Below are 21,970 nucleotides of genomic sequence, written 5' to 3' on the forward strand. Positions count from 1 at the left end.
CAGATTCTCCTATTAGAAGACCTATTCATTCATTCATTCATACATTCAACATATACTTTTGATTTTTCTCAAGGCCACCCAGCAGATGGCCTTGTGAATTTCTGCCAGTCTGTGGCATAGTGAGACCATTTTGGTGTGCCCACAGGAGAAGGGAGGATTCTTCAGGATTTCTGGAGACCCTTCAGGATCTCTCATCCATAGAACTTGGCAGAGCAGTTCTCTGGGAAGCCCTTTAAGTGACTTCATGTGCTGAGTGTCCGAGGATGGGGCTCTCAGCTGGAACAAGGATGCTACTGGCACAGTAGGCAAGTTGTAGGCAGGGCCTGCCTGGGTTAGAGGAGGCTCAGGGTGAATGAAGACCTCTAAGGCCAGCACCGGGCATCTGAGGAAATAGCCTTGGGGATTTCTTCTAAGCAGAAGTCTGAGGTCACTGGGGCGACTTCTGAATCAGATGCTTCCACGTGTCCAGCCTCATTGTGCTGTTCACCATGACTTGCATGCATATGGGTAAGGAGCAACAATGGAGCTGTGATTTCTCTTTAAGGAGATTCTACAAGGAAGTACATTTCTTTGTTACTCCCTGACACAATTTTTAGATTATCTATCTACCCACTCATATATTTTCCCCTCAGTTCATTCAAGTTCAGAGAGACAAAAAGAGAGAGAGAGGTTTTAAAAAATTAATTAAAGTCTCTTCTAGGACTAGGCATGTCATCCCTGTGCTTTCTCTTGGGTCAGGTCAAAGGTGAGGGGGACAGGGCTGTAATGGAATCACATCCAGCCAGAAGCTGGTCATCTCTTTTAGACTCCATGCTGCAACTGGCATATGGCCTGCCTCATCATCTTTCCCTCTTCCTTTCTCCTTCCATCCTTCTTTCCCTCCCCATCTTCCTCCCTTCCTCTGTCTCTTTCATCCCAGTGAAGTGGTAGAGCAGATGCTTTGAGGTATCAGTCTCAGCAGTCAGACAAACCTGTGTTTGAACATCAACTTTCCCATCTATTATTGTATGTGTGAACTTGGGCGAGTTACTTAACCTAAACCTCATTTGTTAAGTAGGGTACAAAGTAATACCTACCTCTTTGGTGTGTGGTGAGGTTTGAAAGAAGTAACGTGAGTAAGGAACTCAGCATTGTGTGTGGCACATAGTCAGTGTCTGATACATGATGGCTGAGATTCCTTTAACCCTGTGCTTGCTGATATATGCTTCCTTTGGCAGCCTTATGCTGGCCCCTCAAAGATATAGTGGCGAACAATGCAGACTTTGCTCTCTGCCCTCAAGGAGCTCATTCTGGTGGAGAGGTGGAAGCAGTGAGCAATGGCACTCACTCCCCAGCTCTAATTCCACTGTGGGCTGGATCTGTGAGTCTTTTACTCCAGACTACTTTCAGATAGAGCCACACCAGCTGGTTTGGCTTCCTGAGCCTTTAGAGAGCTGGGCTCATATAAGTTGTGCATTTGTGAGTGCACTGGATTGAAGTTCATTCATTCCTGGAACACTTATTGCCCTGCCATGTGCCAGGCACTGTTCTAGGCACTAAGGACGCATCAGTGAATAAAACAGAGACTTTGCTCTTGTGAAGTGAATGTTCTAGTGGGAAGAAATAGACAATAAACACAGTATGCTAGTAAATTCATAGGGTGCTACAGAGTGATACACACTGTGGGAGGAAGGAAACACAGAAGAGATGAGGGAGATTGGAGGTTCTAGGGATGGAGGTGGGGAGGTGGGGTGTACTTTTATCAAGAGTAGTCAGGGTAGACACCTTTAGAAGGAAGTATTGAGCAAAGACTTAAAGGAGAAGAAGGGGATTGCCTTGTCTGGGGTAAAGAACTTTGCAAGAAGAAGAAAAAGAAAATACAAAAGCCCTGAGGCAGGAGCGTGGCAGCTTGTAGGAGGAACAGGAGGGAAGCAAGCACGGCCGGGGAGGGGTGAGCAAGGCAGGGAATCTCCATGAGAGTGGAGAGTGTGTCTGCCCGGTGCCTGGCAGGTGGTAAAAGTACAGTGAGTATTGGTTGAATGAATGACTTTTTACTGGCATCTAGGCTGGTCTGAGCCGGGCCAGGCCAGAACTGACCCATTGCTAATTTGCTTGAACAGAGAAGGCTGATTTAAACTCTCCCTGCTGATAGGAACAATTTTCAAATCACCAACAGAGCTCGTATAAAATTCAAATGTGCAGTCAAGGAACATCAAAATACAAAGCCCTTTCCTTAACGTGTAAAAAGAACGGCACATCTGCTGAGGAGTGGGAAAAACAAAATGAAATTACAGATGACCTTTGAATGCCTAATTTAAAAAAAAGTCTGTACTGAACTTCCCCTTTAGCTGCTGTGAAAGTCTCCATGAGTGAGTTCCCAGCAGATGTCCAGTCTGAAGCTGTTGGAGGAATGAAGGGGGTAGGCCATCTGCAGAGGAAGAGGCTGCACCCAACTTCCGGTGACCACGTGCCATGTCTTCTCTTACTCTGACTTTCAGGATGTCTGATTTTTAGCTCAGGTCTCCCCGCCCCTCATCTCCAGAGAGCTAGTCTCCCACCTGTCCCACTCCTTACTGGCTGCTGAGGATTAAGTGCTAGGAACAACTCAGGAATATACTCCTAAGGGACCTCCCCCTTCTTCCTCACCCCAGGCCTCCTGTGCAGTCCATCTTTAGTGTGACTTCTGGTTCTGTCTGGCCTAAAGCTGGAGGATGTTGTCTTAGGCACTCAGGACCTGACTGGAGCTCCCGTGCTCTCTGCCCTCATCTCTGACCTATCTGCTCCTAACCCCAGCTCTCCCTATTTCCTCTGCTTCTTCATTTCTCCACCTCTTTTCTTCCTTTCTCACCTTGTGCAGAAATCCTAGGAGTGGTTGGACAGGCATCCCAGTGGCCCAGGGTCAGGAGAAACAGTCCCTGAGGACGTCAATGGATCAGGACCATGGATAGGGCTCTTTTGCTCTATGCAGAGCAACCATTTACTTGGGTCAGCTGTCTCAGGGCATCTGTGTGAAGGTGACCATGAGACCCCCTTTATCAGACAGAGGGGTGGGGGCCTTAGTGACTAAGGGACTTGATCATATCCTTTGCTATGAAGTGGCAAATTAAGAACCCAGGCTTTCAGATTCTTTCCATTGCACCATGTTAGGTTCCCCACTCCCCATTTTTTAAAATTAATTTTCAAATATGGGTCACATGAGACCAAAGGGCTTGAGGTTGCCTCTGTCCATTAGAGATGAGGCCGGTACCACCATGGATGTGAGTATTAGAAGAAAAATAGCAGCCATGAGCTTTTGATAGATAAAGAAACAAATGAAAAGGAAAAAAACAAAAGCACAGATAACAACTGGACATGTTAATCTATTTACTCAACAAATATTAACTGAGTGTCTGTGAAATGCCAAACTCCATGCTGGGGATTTAATAGTGAATCAGATGTGGTCTTTGCCATCATGAGGCGCTCAGGGTGTTGGAGAGACAGAGACATAAGATTGGTTTCACAATTTCACAAAACAAGCTTGGTTTTGACAGTTCACTCCTATTTCCCAAGTTATTTTTTTTTTCTTCCGGGAAACCTAATGGGTGCAGAATTCCCCATGCAGCCTCCCTTCTGATGCCATGCTGAGCCTCACTATAGTGGGCTCAACCCCCAAAAGGCAAGCAGTAGGGCAGAAGCTTAGGAGTTTGAGCTGAAATGATTGACACTTAACAAAAGGGGTCCCCAAGGCAACCTTCTTTGTCTATCAGAGTGCTTTAGGAAGAGAGATGATTTAGCACATCGGCCAAAATGGGCATCTAGTCCCCCACCCCCACCTCCCAATCTGTCCACCCATCCATGGAGTAGAGGTTAAGAAGACAAGATTTGACACCACATTGCCTGGGGTTGAGTACTGTTTTCACCACTTATCAGCTGTCTAACCTTGGACAGGTTACTTAACCTTCCTGGGCCTCAGTTTCTTTGCCTGTAAAATGGGAATCATAATAGGACCTATCTAGTACAGCTGTGAAGATGAAATGAGTTATTAGATGTAAAGTGTGTTAAGACAGCACTTGGCACAGGAAAAATGTTGAATGGTCTATTATTACTAGACTAAACTCTATGAGGGCAGGGGTAGTGCCTGGGACACCGTGACTGCTCCATACTTTTTAAAAAATGAGTAAATAAATGACTTTGCTAAGACCTGAACTGCTGTGTGTGGGCCCTGTCCCTTGAACCAAAGCCACGTCTCAAGTGTCTTCTCAGCTGAGGAGAATTCAGTGATAGCTCCCTAGATTTGCTCTGAAAGACCCAGCCGGGAGCAGGGCCAGCCTGGCAGAGACACCTGTCCCCAGGTACACCTGGCCTCTTCTCTTGGTGCTGATCCAGGGACGTAGCACAAGCCCCAGAGTGAGAGACTCTGCCGTCAGCAATGCAGAGGTACCTCTGCTGGTCCAGGATTCCCTGTCAACATAAGAAACAACCCCTGGCTGGTACTGGCTCAAAATGATGACAGATGAGCTGCATCTATATCACCAGGCAGGGAAAATCATATTTGGTCCACGGTGGTGGCTTCTGTGTTCAGCATGTCCAGGAGAATCAGAGAGCCTGGAGTTAGAATTAGGAAGCTGAATGGCAGGGGATTATTCCCACAGAGCAATTGGATGTGGTACAGGGACAGGCTTGCTGCCTTACCCCTCTCCCATGCATTGTTTTGTGCTTTTGCTGCACACATCCCCAGCTTGAGAGGAAGATGGAGACCCTGCTTTGTTTCCATGTCCCTGAGGCACAACAACTGCGCTAAAGCTCTTTTCACTAAATCCCAGGCTTTGCCCCTGGAGCTGGGTGCAGAGTAGAAACAGGACCGTAGCTCAGGAAGTGTGTCCCCAGATGGTGTGTGGATCTTTGCAGCCTGGCAGAGGGAGGAGCCTGAGCTTTGCTTTCACACTGACCTGGGTTTGAATCCCAGCTACCTCTTTGACCTTGAGCAGGTTCTCAAGCCTTTAGAAGCTTTGGTTCCTCACCTGTGAAGTGGGGGCAGGGTGGGGGAGGGGGCATAACAGCCATTTCAAAGGGTCATTGCTAATGTTAGGGAGATGATGTTAGGGAAGTATGGGATGTTAGGGATAAATGTTGGTCCCCTTCTCAGACCTGCACAAAAGCACCCGTCTTTCTGAGTGTGTATGTGCTCTCTGCTGTTCCCCTGGGATCCAACAGCGAGGTCTCCCTGAACCACTCATCAAGTGAAGACACGGTTAGTAAGATGGGCCATGTCTGTCTTCCTCCTGTACTCCACCGTGACCTCCTTGAGGGCATAGACCCCTTCCGATCTGCCCCCGGCCCACTGCAGCCCCCATGCACCCGCCTCCACACATATACAGCCTGGAACAGGCTGCTCTCCCCAGACTTGCTACACGAAAGCTGGAATTTGGCTTGAAACTCTGGGATTCTGGATAGAATCCAGGGCATTTCTAACATGGATGGAGAAAGCTGCATCTTTATTTTCACTAATCTCCTACTGAAACCTAGCATCTCTCTTAATCACGCATGTAGGCAACAAAGCACAGCCGTGTTAGCAGTACCTGTGAATTTGTCACTGATAAAATCACAGGTATTTTCATAGAACATTCCCGTAGTTGCAGCTATCTAGAAAGAACATTTATGCTTTGAGCTAAAGTATTTATCAGGCCCACTGCTAGATCTTGCTAATAATGCATTAATAAAGGAGCACCTTTATTACTGTATGACAAACTTGAGAAATATTTTGAAAACTATATTTCAGTATAACTGACTTCCTTTGTAATTCTGTGTATTTTACTGTATGCATTTATTAAGATCACTTGAGAAGACTTCGCCAGGCTGCCAAAGGGGGCCGTGGCATGACAAAGTGAAGAACATCTAGTCTGGGAGGTCCATGGGTGGGCTTCTTTGGCCTGCAAATCCCCTAAAATGAATGAAAAAGGTGGGAGGCTAGGTCATTATGTATATGTGACTTTTGCTCATAGTCAACATTTGGCAGTGTCTGGAGACATTTTTGGTTGTCCCAACTGGGAGGTGCTACTTGGCATCCAGTCGGTAGAGGCCAGGGATGCTGCGAAACATCTCACATGCACAGGACAATCCCTCACAACAAAGAATTATCCTGCCCCAAACGTCAATAGTGCTGAGGCTGAGAAACCTTGGACTAGACCATCACACATTAATGGAAATTTCTCGGGTTGTTAAGATTTCTAGGGAAAAAAAAAATCGATGCACAACTTCATTAGAAACACCTGTGATAATTGTCTCATCCAACACTTACTGCACATCTACAGTATCTACCAGGAGCTGGACGCTGAGACTGCAGAGAGGAGTCCCACCTGGAGGAGCTCTGGGTCTGCAGCTTAGTAGGATGCATGACCCAGTAGAGTGGCATGCAAGATACAGCAATTATGCAAATCTCTAAGGGGGCACCTGTTGTCCAGGCAATGTGCTGGGTGCTAGGGATACATGTGACTGTGACAGATCATGGTCTCTACCCCTGTGGGATCCACACCTCTCAGGGACACAGACACTAAATGATGCCATGACGTGTGCTGTGAGTGATGACGGAGATGCAGGGCTCTGGGGGGACACATGGCGGGATGTGTGCTTGGGTGAGTGTTGGGGTGAGGGCAGTACACCTTCGTACAGATGTCAGTATGGTCTCCTGGGGAGCTGAAGTTTCAGCTGAGACCTAAAAGGTGTATAGGAGTTGGCCGGACGAGAGGATGGGGAAAGGATGCTTCAGTCAGAGGGAGCAGCAAGTTTGAAGAGAGGGAGCAAAAGAACATGGAGCATCAGAGGAACCACACCAGCCTGGCTTGGGCTGGAGTGTCACTTAAGGGAAAGAATGGCAAGAAAGGAAGCCCGGGAGAGGAGCAGGGGTTGGCTCAGGGGCTCTGTGGGGTGTCTTGTGTGCCATATTTAGGACTGAGGGCTTTTCCCAGAGGAGCCATTGAAGGATTTTAAGTAAAAACAGCTGGCTACTTTTGTTTTGTTTTGTTTTGTTTTGTTTTGTTTTGTTTTGTTTTGTTTTGTTTTTTGAAAGGCATAGATTGGGAGGGAAGAGGCATGGAATTTGGTGGATGGCTATTGCAGTGAATGATTGAGAGTGAGAGTGAGCAAGTGAGGGGCAGGGGGAGCATAGAGAGTAACTGCCCAGGAAACCAGGGGAGGCTTCTCAGAGGAGGTGCTGTACGAACCTGGAAGAGTGAGTTAGGTTTGCTAGGCTGAAAAGGTAGGGAAAGGGCATTCCAAGCAATGGTCCAAGCATTGCACAGGCCTGAAAGAGTCTGGGGTGTTTGTAGATGATGGGCTATTTGGTATGACAAGCATAATGTGCAGGGGAGAGGGGCTAAGATGAGGCCTAGTGCCAGCATCTCTATGACCCTCGCCTCTTGTTTGCTCCTAGTGGGTGATGGCAGAGGCCAAAGACACTGTTGCCACTGCTTCTCCCATCTCTCCAGACCAGGTAACTCTGCAGAAGGCAGGTGTAGAGATGGCTCAGAGTCCCACTGTAGACGTGAGGTGTATGGTCAGCTCTCCATGTGCAGGTGAGACGTCTTCAGTGGGCATGATTTACCCGGCATCTGCAAGGCTCTCCTGCATTTCCTCTTAGGGCAATTTCATTGATTACATTCCTTCTACAAATCCGTAGCTCCAGCCCAGACTGCACTCTCACATTCCAGTCTACAGCCCTAATTGCCTTCTGGCCATCTCTGTCTGGATGTCCCACTGGCTTCTCCAACTAAATTTGTCCAAAAATTGACCTTATCAGTCAATAAATATTTGCAGAATTGAATTGAATTTTCCTGCCAAACTTCTCAAAAGAGTTATCTCCTTAAAATTATCATTATTTGTAGACAACATGATTGTGTACCTAAAACACCCAAGGGAATCAACTCAGAAATCTTTAGAATTAATAAGAGTTCAGAAACCCAGTTGGATGCAAGATGAATATATAAAAATCAATAGGTTTTCTGTATATCAGTAATAACCAGGTAGAAAAAAATAATGGGAAAAAATGTCATTCACTAGAGCAACAAAAAGTGCATAAAATATCTCGGAATAACCTTAACAAGATGTGACAGGACCTATATAAAGAAAAATAGAAACCTTTACTGAAAGATTAGCTGGTATTTATCCATCACGTATAGTGTGTCAGGTACTGTGCTGAGCATTTAGCAGATATTATCACATTAATCTGTACAAGCATCCTAGCAGGGTATTAATTTTAAAGATGTCGAAATGGAGGTTTCAAGAGTTTCCTTAAATTGTCCACAAAGTATTAAGTGGCAAAACTAAAATTTGAACCCAAGCTCTTAACTGTTTCACGAAGCCACCTCCAGAATACACCATACATACACAGACACAGGAAGTTGGTAGGTGCTGTCTGAGTATTATAAAAAGATTTCTTCATTTCACTCATCCATTCATTCCAAAGATACCTACAGAGTGTCTACTGTAGACAAGTACTGAGCTCTGTGCTAGAGATAAAAATGTGAGTAAAATCTCAAGGAGTCTACGGCTGGAGAAGCCACGTACACATATCATCATATATCACCATTGGTGAAGCCAGTGATATTCACTGGTTCACTAGTTAATTCACTAAGGATGAGCAAGCCAAGGAAGAATACTTGTTATTAGCTTGAGGGTCCCAAGAGGGCTTTCTGGAGGAAGTAACAAGCCTTAAAGTGCCTGGAGTTAGCTGGGTAAGGGAACTAGAGAGAGTATTCCAAGTGCAGAGAGCTGGCTGGGCAATTAATATGCGTGGATCCCTCATTTAACCAGCGACTCTTCTGTGAGCATCACTGTGTGCAGGTACAGGTCTGGGCACTGGAGAGAGAGGGGGAACAAGACAGCTCCCCTGCTTTCATGGGGATTGCATTCTAACTGGGCTGGAGGGGTACAGAAAATAAACAAACAGGGAAATAGATGTTGGAGAATGCTAAGTGCTGTGGAAAGATAAGCAGGCACCTGGAGCACTGGTTTGAGAGGAGGGAGGCCTGGATTTTATTTCGAGTGATCTCTGAGGAGGTGGCATTTTGACTCAGGCTGAAGGAAGTGAGGGAGTGGGTCACATAACTCTTCGGGAAGAGCTTTCTGGGCTGAAGCTGGAGCAAGTGCAGGGTCCCAAGGTGGGCGTGTGATGGGCTTAGGCAGCCTGGCTGATGACAGGGTTAAAGGGATGAGAGACAGGAGAGGAGGTCAAGGAGCAGTGAGGTGTCCCTTGAGGTAGGGCTTTTGAGGTATGGCAAGAAATTTGGCTTTTATGTTGAGTAGGATGTGAAGCCCGAGAGAAATCTTTCTAAATGTCAATAAAGGAAAAAATACTATCAAGAAAAAGACAAGTAAATTTGACTACCTGTAAAAACCAAGCATCTTAATCTACATGAGAAATCTAAACCAAACAAAAAGCACACGACAGGTGAGAAACAACATTTGCAACCAAAATGACAAAAGAGTAAAATCCTGATTCTACAAAGAGTACAAATTGGTAAGAAAAACAATAAGAACTTATGGAATAGGAACATAAAATTTAGATAACTTTGTATGTCAGACATCATAAAATTAAAGGCCAAAATGACTACAAATGTATATGTAGGGTGTATGATGCATAGAAGATACAAAAATGTAAATCAATAAGATAAACATCACAATGGAAGATGAGCCAAAAATTTTGTCAGATAGTTCCTCTATCTGGGAGAAATTAAAATGGTCGAGGAAAGTTGAAAAGATGTAAACTCTGAATCACAAGGCGATGCTGAGTAGAACAAGATAGCATTTTTTTTGCATCTGTCAGGTAGGCAAAAACTTCTCAATAAGATAATACACAATGTTGGCAAAGATGCCTTGAGACAGGAATTCCTAGACGTGGCTGTTGAGAATGTGATTGGTACATGTTTTCTAGAAAGTGTTTGGGTGATCCAGAGCCAAAGCCTCAGAAATCCTCGTACATTTTGACCCAGGAACCTGTGCTTTTGGAAGTCTGTCCTAAGTGAATCATCCAAGAACAAGTGCATGAATGACAACCTGAAGACTCTAGCTCTCCAGGATTGTCCTAGAGCCCAGCACAGGTCTTGGCTGTGTTTGGTAGCTGCCTTGGCTAGAGAGAGGCATGGATGGGAGAAGACAACCCAAGCTGGGTACTGAGAAAGAGAAGCATGGTGTCTTTGGATGAAAATTCACAGCAGCATTCCTGTCTCAGGGCTGGTCACCAGAAGTGAAGAACAGGTAGCCCTTTTCTTGGATGCAGTTCAGCATTTCATAGGCATGAAAAGACATCGAGCCTCTTGGGCATGGCCTCCCACTCGACGTTTCAATCTGGTGTGGCTGCTCAGGGTTTTAACTTTGTCAACTCGGTAACCAACCAACATTTGATTCCAGGGAGACTTCCAAACGAGTCTGGCATCCAGCCCTATCTAACCATCTCCAACGGCACCTGCCACCGAGGTCAGCCAGCTTCATATGGACAATACCCTACAGCCGCCCTCCCCCCCCCCCCCCCCCCCGCCGGAAACCAAAGCTGGACACAGTTCCTGCATAAGTGAACATTCATTCTGGGACTCTGGCCACGGAAAAGCATTTTCCACTGCACTGACCAGCATGCTGTCACCAGACCTTACTAAGAGTCCAGGTCTCATTTATAATGGAAAAAAAACCCCAGAAACAATTTAAATGTTTAGAAATAGGAAGAATGGTTGAGTAAACTGTAGTATAACCATATACTGGAATGTGGTGCATCCTTTTAAAATGCTGTGTATGAATAGATTCAATATCTTGGGAGAAAAGCTCATGTTATAATGTTTACTGAATTGTTGCAAAAGAAAACCGAGAAATGACCTGAATGGCCATCAACGGGGGAGTGGTTCAATAAATTGAGATACATCCATGCGGTGGAATATTACACATTTATATAAAAAAATAAGTTAGATATGTATCTACTGACCTGGAAGGTGTCCCTGATGTATTGTTAAATGAGAAAGCAAGTTGCAGAGAAATGAGCTAAAGTACCATCTCATTTTTAAAGCAAAGTGATACAAATTCTCCCGGAGCGTGGAATGTGTCCATTTGTTTGCATGAAAGAGGAGAAGGTTGGAGAGGGACACATACCTGCCTGTTAACTTTGGAAGCTTTGGAGTGTGTGGATGGGGGTGAGATCAGAGATCCATTTGTCTTTTTAATACATCTTTGGCTTGCCTGTATGCATATCCTGGCATATTACAAGTGCACGTTGCCTTTTGTCACATAAGACTGAAGAATAATTCACTGAAAAAAGAGCCCACAGAATTACATATACTATATTATTGCAATGATGTGAAATATGCATGGAACATTTTAGGAAAAAATAAAGAAAATATTAACAGCAGTTGCCTCTGGAAGGAAGGTGAGATTGTAATGTTTCCTCTTTTTTATTCTTGCCTCTATTTTCCAAATTTTCTACAAGGAGCAAATTGTATTCACTATTGTTTAAAATGTAATGACCTCTGCCGTCTCATTAGCCAATCTTGCCTTTATTTATGACAATCTGGCCTCTGTCCACCTTGTCACCCACCACCTGTCTTTACTGAAATTCATGTATCCATACAGCAAATACTTACTGAATTCTAGGCACTGGGGATGCAGCAGGAACCAGGACGGGGCTCCCATTCTCAGCATCCTTACTTCCAATGGAGTCCCTTTCTCCTGTATGGAACTACCCTCTGGTTCTCCTCCCACCATTCTACCAGCCTCCCTGCTTCCTACTCTATCACTTTTATTGTCCCTATCTGCCAAAGATGTTCCCAGGGGCTCTGTTCTGAGCCCCTCTAGTTTCTTTCTCCACAGCGGGAGATCATATCCAGGTTCTGAATCAGAAACTGCAGACTCACACAGGCCTGGGAGGAGGCAGCTGTTGGGATGCTGGGGGTGGTGGTGAATGTTGGTGTCAATGGTTGCCCAGGACACGAATGCGGATGGTCCTTAAGGTGTGGCCCCTGTGGGGTCAATGCTCCAGAATCATTCTGGGCATCTCTTTACCTCGGTCCTGCCACATGGAGGTATTTGTTTATGCCCAATCTATGATCCAGGCCCCATGGCCTGTCACAGGGTCTAACCTAGAGGAATGAATGCATGAAAGAATGAATGATGTGGTGTGATGACATCACCAGACAGGTTTTAGAGACGTGAGCCAAGTAGATCTGTCAGTGAGGTGAAGTTCAGGAAAGTGAACTGGGGGCTCCGCTGAAGGTTGTAGAGATGAGCTTTATTTCCTTATGATTGTAGTTGAGTATTTTTCTGGTTTCTGGGCTACTTATGTCTTCCTTTGTGAACTAACTTGTTCAAGACCCTGACCAGTTTTTCAATTATAATATTGTTGTTTTCCTAGGATTAGTAATAGTTCTTTCTCTATTAAACGTATTACTTATCCACAAAACTTCTCGGTGGGCCCTTTGATTTTATTTCTTTCTTTAACCTACACATGCTTTTTGTATAAACTATCGATCTTGTAATATCTTCCATAGCTTTTACATTCAGAAAATCAGAGTCAGATAATTATTTGGGTATATTTTCCTCTAATTATTTTTTTGCCTTTTTTCTTTTTTAAAAAAAAAACTTCTAACTCTTTACTCCATCTGGAATTTGTTTTAGTACATGGTGTGAATTGACGAGGTAACTTAATTCTTTCCTCAGACATTTAATTAGTTGACCTTGCAAAGTGTTTTTCTTTTCTCATTGATTTTTAATGCTGTCATATACATATTTTAATTTTTATGTGGATTTAGGGCTATTCCTGTAATGTTGTTTCATGTTCTGCCTGTCCAGTCTTGGACCACCTCCATGTTATTTGCATAAACATCACTGGTGATTCTGTTTAGTATCTTGTAGGATTAGAATGCCACAGTTCTGCCTTTTCAAAAAATAACCGTTGTCTGCGACTGTCCATTTTTCCAGTTAAACTTAGGTATCCTTTTTTACTAAATTTAAAACAGGTTGCTGGGCTTTTGATCAGAACTGCATTAAGCTTATAAATGAACTTTTCAATAACTTTTCAAAAGGTTAATATTCTAAATTAACCTTTCAGGAGTTCGTCTTTCCACTCAAGATTATGTTATGTCTCTCCAATTATTCAAATTTTTTATCCCTCTCTAAAAGTTATTTTTATACAGTGACTGCCCATTTCTGATTAAGTTTATTTCTATTTATTATATGCAGTTTGTAGTTATCATAAATAAGACCCTTTTTCTTTCTGTTTTATTTGTCACCGCCATATGGAAATGTCATTGATTTTGTGTACTTACTTTGCTTTTGGCTACTTTACCAAAATTTTTTATTAGTTCTAATAGCTTTCTAATTGATTCTCCTGGGTTTTCTGGGTATATTAATATATCATCTGCAAATCATATTTTTGCTGGCTCCTTTCTCATTTCTTTTTCGTGGGTTGCATGGATTAGCTTTCCAATAAGGTGTGAAATCTCAGAGGTGATAGTAACATTTCTATCTCATTCCTGATCTTAATCAGGTGTTTCAACTGTAAGTGCGGTATGGGTTATTGTTCTAAAATGGATGCTCCATCATGCTAAGGAAATATTCTTTCTCCTACTTCCAAATGCTTATTTTAATCAGGGTTACATGTCTAATTTTATTAAATGCTCATTTAGCATTTTTTCAGAAGACCTTAACTGTTTTTCTCTTTTAATGGGATAGTTTGTGCTATCCTTCTTTTTTAAAAGAGATTTTTTAAATAGTAAAGTCATTTTAGAGATTAACTGTCCTTTGTCAGTTAATCCCTAAAGTGGGCTTTAGAAAATTTTAGTGTTGAGTCAGTTTATGTGTATCATAATTGAGAAGGTAGATCTGAAGTGGACCCCTTACATTTGAATCCCATCTCTGAGTAACAGTGTGACTTGGGCCCCCACCCTTAATTTCTCTTTGCCTTAGTTCTTCATCTGTAAAATGGAGATGATATGAACAGTACCCACCTCATAGGGCTATTGTGAGGATTAAACAAGTTAATATATATAAAGTTCTTAGAAGAGAGTCTATCTAAACACTCACTGAATACAAGCAATATATTAAATGATTGAAAACTTGCCTTGTGTCTGGTACTGAGCTTGGGGTATGGATTTAGAGATAGGAAATCTCAAGGATGGTCTGTCTTCACATGGAGCTTATAGCCTGGTGAGAAGACAGGTGCTTATGAATCAATCACATGGAAGCATGGAAATTTGCTTCTATGATAAGTGCTACCAAAGAGAGACACTGGTGTCATGAAAGCATGTAATAGGGGGTGTGAGCTAGTCAAAGAGACACTTGACTGAGAGCTGAAAGATAAATATGCCAAAAAGGGAGGGAAGAGTGTTCTAGGAAGTGAGAACAGCATATGCAAAGGTCCTGTGGCCAGTACAAAGGACTGCGAAGGGTGGGGTTTGTTTTTTTTTTTTTGCTAGTTTTATTGAGAAATAATTGACATACTTCACCATATAAACTTAAGGCATACAGCATGATAGTTTGATTTACATATATTGTGAAGTGATTACCACAGCAGGTTCAGCTAACATTCATTTTCTCATATAGAAACAATGAAAAGAAAAGAAAGAAGAAAAGAATAAAGGGAAAAAAATGTGATGAGAGCTCTTAGGATCTTTTCTCTTAACAACCTTCCCATATATCATACAGCAGAGCTAGCTAGAGTCATCATGTTTTACATTACATCCCTAGTACTTATTTATTTTATAACTGGAAGTTTGTATCTTTTGACCAGCTCCCTCCAATTCCCCTTTCTCCCCATCCTTCACCTCTGGTAACCACAAGTCTGATCTCTTTTTTCGATGAGTTTGTTTTTTTTTGTTGTTGTTGTTGCTTGGGGTTTTGTTTGCTTTTTTAAATTCCACATGTAAATGAGATCATGAAGTATTTGATTTGTTTTTTTCTGTGTAACTTATTTCACTTAGCATGATGTCTTCAAGGTCCATCCATGTTGTTGCAAATGGTAGGATTTCCTTGTTTTTTAATGACAGTATAATATTCCATTGTGCGCACATGCACGTGTGTGTGTGTGTGTGCACATATTTATTTATATTTGTTTACCAACTTATTTATCCATTCATCCCTCAATGGACACTTAGGCTGTTTCCATGTCTTAGGTATTGTGAATACTGCTATTATGAACGTGGAGGTTTAGATACCTTTTAGAAGTTAATGTTTTTGTTACCTTTGGATATATTCCCAGAGGTGGAATGCTGGATCATATGGTAGTTCTATTTCTAATTTTTTGAGGCACCTCCATGCTGTTTTCCGTACTGGCCATACCAAATTTACAAACCCACCAACAGTGCACTAGGGTTCACTTTTGTCCACATCCATGCCAGTGTTTGTTATCCGTTGTTTTTTTGATGACAATCATTCTAACAGGTGTGCTATCTCCCCGTGGTTTTAATTTGCATTTCCTTCATGACCCGTGATGCTGAGCATCTTTTTATGTACCTTTTAGCCCTTTGTATATCTGCTTTGGAGAAATGTCTATTCAGGTCCTTTAGAAGGGCAGGGTTCAACTGGAAAAGCTGGTGGACATGAGGCTAAGAAGTCACTAAGGACCAGACAGTGCAGAGAGCCTCATAGGTCTACAAGTGATTTTTCCTTGTTGAAGAGCATTGAGGAGCCATGGAAGGGTTGATGTAGGTGGGGGAAAGGGGAGGTGACCTGATCAGATTTCTGTTCTGAAAAGACACCCCGAGCTGTTGTGTTGGCAAGGACCAGAGTAAATGTGGCTGGCCAATTAGGAGGTTATTATAGCAGTCTAGGGGAGAGAATGATGTGGGGTTAGGGGAAGTGGAGATAGAGACAGGGTGATAGGTTGTCCATGTGGCTGTGAAGGAGAGGAAGATGTAAGGAAAGGGTAGGGAGGGGCGTCACGAGCCTGAACATCCCAAAGGAGGTGTTGGGTCTGGAGCTCAGAGGGAGGTCTGGCCTGGACTGTGAAGTTGTGAGTCATTGGGGCACAAGGAGGCAGATCCTCTACTGGACAGAGAGGAGGAGAGGCTCCCACACTGAGCCTGGAAAGGAGCCAGAGAAAGAGCAGTGGGAGGAAAGATGGAGATTGCGGTGATGCGAAAGGAAGCTGGGGTCCATGCTGCTCAAGGCATTGTTGCATCACCAGGGCGGCAGGTAGACGAGCAGACTCTCAGGCCCCAGAATCTGCATTTCACCCAGGTCCCCAGGCGATGCCTGTGCACAGCATAGTCTGAGATGCTCTGGTCTGGGCTGTGGGAGGGCTGTTTCCAAAGGGAGGTGCGAACAGCAGCTTTAGAGGCAGCTGAGAGAGAGGTCTGTGAAAATGAAGACCGAACAGTATCCCCTGGACCCATCAGTGACCTTAGTGGACCTGTTTGGGTGGATCAACAGGAGCAGAACGCAGAACTGACAGGGCTGGAAGTAAGGAAATGAAGACCGAAAGTATAGACAGATTGTGTTTTCTAAAAATTCGGCTGTGAAGGGGAAGAGAGTGACAAGGCTGGAGGGAAGTGAGGAGTGGAGGGGGAGCTGTTTTCTTAACGATAGAGTCTTGAGCATGTTTAAAATGGGAAAGTTCTAGTGGAGAGGAAACGACTGAACACGTACATATAACATACATAAGAGAGGAACATATATGAGGTTCTTGAAGATTAGGGAGGGATGGGATCCAAAGTGCACATTGGAAGGAATGTGCTTAGATGGAAGGAGCAGAGGTTCATCTAAGACAGTGTGGAGTAGGCTAGACGGGTTTGCCATTGGGGAGACAATGAAACCCCCACTGATGGCTTTCATTTTCTGTGGAGAGTGGGAAGAGAGGGCAGGGGGTAGGAGGAGGGGCCTGGAGGGTCAGGAGGCTGTGGAAAACGGAGCAGGTTTGAAATCATCATTCTAGCATTTAATGTTGTAAAAGAGGTTGTTCCATCTGGGCTGCTGGCCTTTTAGTTCAAACTCCCTGAGCCTTCGTTTCCTACCTCACAGAATTGTTCTGAGGCTTGAGTACAAGGATGCACATTTTGTCACCTGGACAGTGGCCGGCACGAGCCAGCTGGCACTCAGCGTCAGTCACCCCCCTCCCCTCCCTCTGTGCTGAGCACCGAGCGGTTCTGGAGGAAGCCCTTGGAAAAGTGGGTAAATGACCCTCTAACACATTGCTCCCACCTCTCTGGGAGGTTCTCAGAGATCTGCCGGTCATACTGAACCGCTCCCTTTCTCTCTCCCAGGCCAGAACTGCACGTTCCAACTGCAGGGTCCCAATGGGACGGTCGAGAGCCCCGGGTTCCCATATGGCTACCCCAATTACGCCAACTGCACGTGGACCATCACTGCGGAGGACCAGCACAGGATCCAGCTTGTGTTCCAGTCCTTCGCCCTGGAGGAGGACTTTGACGTGCTGTCGGTGTTTGATGGGCCGCCCCAGCCAGAGAACCTGCGAACCAGGTACCACCCACCCCTTCCCATGGCCGACAGCTGGGCCCTGAGCCAGGCTCACTAAGAGGAAGAACCAACCGGCCAGCTGGGATGAAAGGTTTATGGTCATCAACAAAGATCTCTGTTTTATGAGGCCCGCCCTCAACTCCTCTGCTTTCTTTACATTTCCCCACTCCTTTCTCCTGCTTGGAGGTTCCCAGTAGGCAGGATTGATGGGTAGGACATCTGGCAAGTCTAGATAGAATGCATGTAGAGAAATGCAAGTCCTTCTATTGAAACTGACGTTGCATGCATCTGTGTATATGTCGGTATATCTGTTTGCACACAGAGAAATATATTTTCTTCCTTTGGGCTCAGCAGATGGGAGTTGAAGGCTAATAGTGACTAGGACTTGCATCTTGTCCTCGAAAACCATTAATGCTTTATTGGAATTTGTCTCTGTGTGGTCTTGGCTGTGGATGTAGAATTGGGAATTTAGGGGAAGTTCCCACTGTCTCCAACCCCATGGCAATTGATGGATGAGAAAACTATGAAGAGGGCGAAATATCAAGGAGGGAGACAGGGAAGGAGGCCTCTGCAGAAGGGACAGGCTTTTCTGGGGCAAAGGTAAAGATCCCGGAGTCACAGCCCTCCAGGTTTTGTTGCCCTGGCGGCCTGCCATGCTTCATCACCAGTCTTGTCCTGGTCCTGCCAGATAGGCTTTGGGCTCCCCAGGGAGACAAAGAGTTAATAGTTTACCAGCCAAGCCCTGGGGAGCCCAGGGTGCTAACTGATGGTGCACTAATGAGCAGTTCCCTGCCAAGCCCTTAACCTCAAGGCTTTGTCTGAGATGCTCTTGGAGCAGAGTCACAAACAGCATTCCCAGGACAGCACCAGCCCTCTTCCCGCTCACTCCCTGCCCTCCCAGGCAGTGCGGAGCTGAGACTGCCAAGCCTGCAGCAGGGACGGGCCTCTGGGACTCCCCTGATTAGTAGCCCCTCTTGGACAAGACCGGGCCTGTCCATCCACCCTTGACATTCCACAGTGATTGGCGCACAGTAGGTGTTCAGTGAAACTTGGATGTAGGGACTGGAGTCCTCCTCACTGACTCATCCCCTAAATGTTTCATGAACACCTACTACATCCCAGACACTGGCCTGGGTGCTGGGGAGGCAGCAGGGAGCAAAACAAAGCCACTGTCTTCCTGGAGGTTACATGCTAACTGGGGAGGCAGGCCTGGACTTGAATGTGTGAATTTAGAGTTCAAGGACATCGGGGCTAGAGATATAAAATCGGGAGACTGGGACTGGATAGTACTTAAAACCATGAGCCTGAATGAAGGCCCATGGGAGTGAGTCCCCTGCATCAGATGTCCAGCTCAGGTGACACCATCTGTAGGGCACCCACATAGACGCTTGCTGATGAATGTGAAAGACAGAAAGGCAGATCAGGCCAGGGAGGCAGTTGGTTGGGGTGCAGATGGCTGAAGTTACCTTCCAGCTCTTTTTGCTCTTAAGGCAGAGTTCGCGCATGTGTGGTCAGAGCTCTATTTTCTGACACTTGGGTTTTCTGATTCTGAGAGTGAAGTGTACAAGACCCCAGAGGTGAGGATTGCTCTGGCCTGGAAGGGTGGGGGTTTCCATGACCTAGGGAGATGGTCCTGGCAGGGAAGGCCCTGGATGTGTTCCCAGCCAGGGCACAGCCCACGCTGGCCAACCAGCCATGTTTAATTAAGGCTCCCATTACCTTCACTGGGTCACCCCCTGCTTGGGCCCCTCGTCCCTGTCATCTTCCTGATGTGCTCATTTTGGTTCATCTCAGAATCTTACACAGTTTTCCCACGCAAGCTCTCTGCCTCCACAGTATCTGAGATCCCATCTCCTTTCTAGCATCTGCTCTGTGCATTTGTGTTTTCTTTCTTTTTACTCAATTGGTCTTGCTGGAAGTTTGCCTGTTTTATGTGTCTTTCCGAAGTTCCAACTCTAAGGCTATCAATTTTATTCCTTTCCTATTATCTAACTTACTGATTCCTTTATCTTTATTCATTCTTCTCTCCCACTTACCTGTGGCTGGTGTTGCTCTTTTGTTGTTTCCATGAATTGAATTAGTTTCACTATTTCTTGTTTGAGAATAAAAACATTAAGAGGCATTTTTCCCTAAGTACAACTTTGACCATATCCCATAAATTTTGATGGATAGTTGATATTTTAGAAACAGTCTCTAATTGCAGTTTTGTTCCTTCCTTCCTTGACTCTAGGGTTTTTTTTTCCCTCAAATTTTCCAAGTAGTATTTTTTATACTCAAGAAGTTATTATCTAGTTGTATTGCATTATGACCAGATTATGATTTCTATTTTGGGAAATTTGTTGACTTTTTTCTCTCAGTATAAGATCATTTTTTGGTAAATGTTCAAAGACTATTTGAGAAAAATATACTCTGCAGTTGAAGGGTGAAAAAATTCGTGTTACTAATATTGTTTGATTTTTCTAATTTCTTGTTCATTGTCTAAGTGATGTCTGTCAAGGATCAGCAATGTGTTGTCTTCACATTTTCACTATTGTCTTTGACAATGTCTCCTTTTATCCCTAGGTTTATACTCTTCAGCATGTCAGTATTTTTAAACATCAGATCTTCAGAGTGAATTATAGTTTTTTCAGAATAAAAGTTATCTGTATCCCCCATTTTTTTGCCTAAATTCTACTTTGACGGCGATAGTACCACTTTTGTTTTCTTTTGCATTTATTGTCCATCCTTGTCAATGCCTCTATTTTTAATACTTCTATGTCATTGCTTTATATGTATCGCTTAGATTTTTGTTTTTAAATCTTTTGTGAAGGTTTTTATTCTTTAACAGAAAAGTTTAATTCACTCAGACTTTTTGGTGATTAACTGCTGTGTTTGTTCTTATATAATATTTAATACTTTCTCTTTTTAAGCTTCCTTCCTTACTTTCCTTATTTCCATTTTTTCACCTTTAAGTGCAAGTTTTCTTTACCTCTTCTATGATTTTTATTCCCCTAGTGGTTAATGTTACTTCTTGAGAGCACATTTTAAGCTGTATTTTTCTGTTAACATCCTGTCTAGTGGGTCTCATTCTTAGGTGTCACCAGTGCTGCATCTTGTAGAAATTCCTTGCTGTTTGTAGCATGTAGGTGCATGTTTCTTTTTCCTAGTTTCCCACCTGGGCATATATAGTCTCTCTTTTTACATACCTTATATTATTTCCATGAGAATTTAGGAGGTCAGATTGAAGGAGAGTTTAGGGGAGTTTAACATGTTGTCTTGACTCTCCATCTTGATCTGGAAATTTCTCTTAAGATTTTTATTCTTTTTGATGCTATTGTGAATAGAGTTATTTTACTTTTGGATTATTTATTGCTAATATGTAGAAATACAACTGAGTTTTGTGTATTAATCTTGTATCCTGTGACCTTGCTGGACTTGTTATTAATAGCGCAGATAGATTTTTTTTTAATATCTGTCAATAAAAATGGTTTTAGTATTTCCTTTCTAATCTGGATGCTGTTTATTTATTTATGCTTAACTGCAGTGGATAAAACCTCCAGTACAGTATGATTAGAAATGCTGAGGGTGGACATCCTTACTTTGTTCCTGATCTTAAAATGTTCAGTTTTCCATCATGAAGTATGCTGTTAGCCGTAGGCATCTGGTAGACGCCCTTCTCATGAAGATTGTTTAAGCAGAGGATTTTGGCATAATCTGGCTGCAGTGTGGAAAATGCATTGGGGTGGGGGCCAGACTGGTGGCTGCCAGGCCAGGCAAGAGATGGTGGTGGCCTGAGCTAGAGGAGATGGCCTGGGTTTGTATGATATTATGGGAAAGTGTGGTCCCTGGAGTTCAGCGGGGATTTACAGGAATTGTGGAGTGGGTGCATGACAAAGGAAGGGGTGGAGGATGAGTCCACGGTGTCTGGCTTGGAAGCGGAAAACATGGTATGAATTCCAGTCTCCAGTAAAATGTGTTCTCCAGGGTATTTTGTACACTGATGTTTTCTTCATTCATCTCCAAGAACAGGTAGGTCACCTCCTCTCACGGTGTATTTCTGTGAGACAGTAGGGTACGGTGGTGACAAGCCTAGATTTATACACAGCTGGCTTCTGCATTTATCTGTGCTGTGACCTGTGCAAGGTTTGGCTTCTCTGAGCCTCATCTGTAAAATGGAGGTGACACTGACCCGCCTTATGGGGTTGTTGAACGTGAGCCACCTACTCTACATCCCTGAGTGCTCCGTAAACATTATCTGCATCCTTCCACGTCCTTCCTTCTGTTCTTAAGACCTAGGAACTCAGGCTGCTCTAGAGGGCTTTGGCACCTGTCACGACACTTCCTCTGTGGTCCACCCATTTTAGATCAGATATGGAGGATGGACACGGAACAAGGGGGTGGGCTCAGGAGAAGTCATTCCTTGTGGGTGGCGATACAGATCGCACGGTAGCCCAGCAGTGGGGCAGGGCTGGCAGGAAGCCTGCAGCAGGGTCCTCTCTGCATCACTGGGGCTTTCTGTCTCAGACTTGACAGGCGCTAAGTTTTCAGTTCTGTTCTTTGTGCATTTTAATGCATTTCTCCTTTCTTC

At 44.2% G+C, this 21,970-nt stretch overlaps 1 protein-coding gene across 1 annotated transcript in view; it reads left to right on the forward strand.

Moving 5' to 3' along the window:
- Positions 1 to 21,970, forward strand: part of CSMD2 (CUB and Sushi multiple domains 2) — a 575,319-nt gene that overhangs the window by 43,473 nt on the left and 509,876 nt on the right. The window contains exon 2 of the mRNA XM_064493786.1: positions 17,190 to 17,406. Within this exon, the coding sequence (XP_064349856.1) occupies positions 17,190 to 17,406 (217 nt within the window). The remainder of the gene's footprint in view (positions 1 to 17,189; positions 17,407 to 21,970) is intronic.

This window comes from Camelus dromedarius, chromosome 14, assembly GCF_036321535.1.
Source record: "Camelus dromedarius isolate mCamDro1 chromosome 14, mCamDro1.pat, whole genome shotgun sequence".
NCBI lineage: Eukaryota > Metazoa > Chordata > Mammalia > Artiodactyla > Camelidae > Camelus > Camelus dromedarius.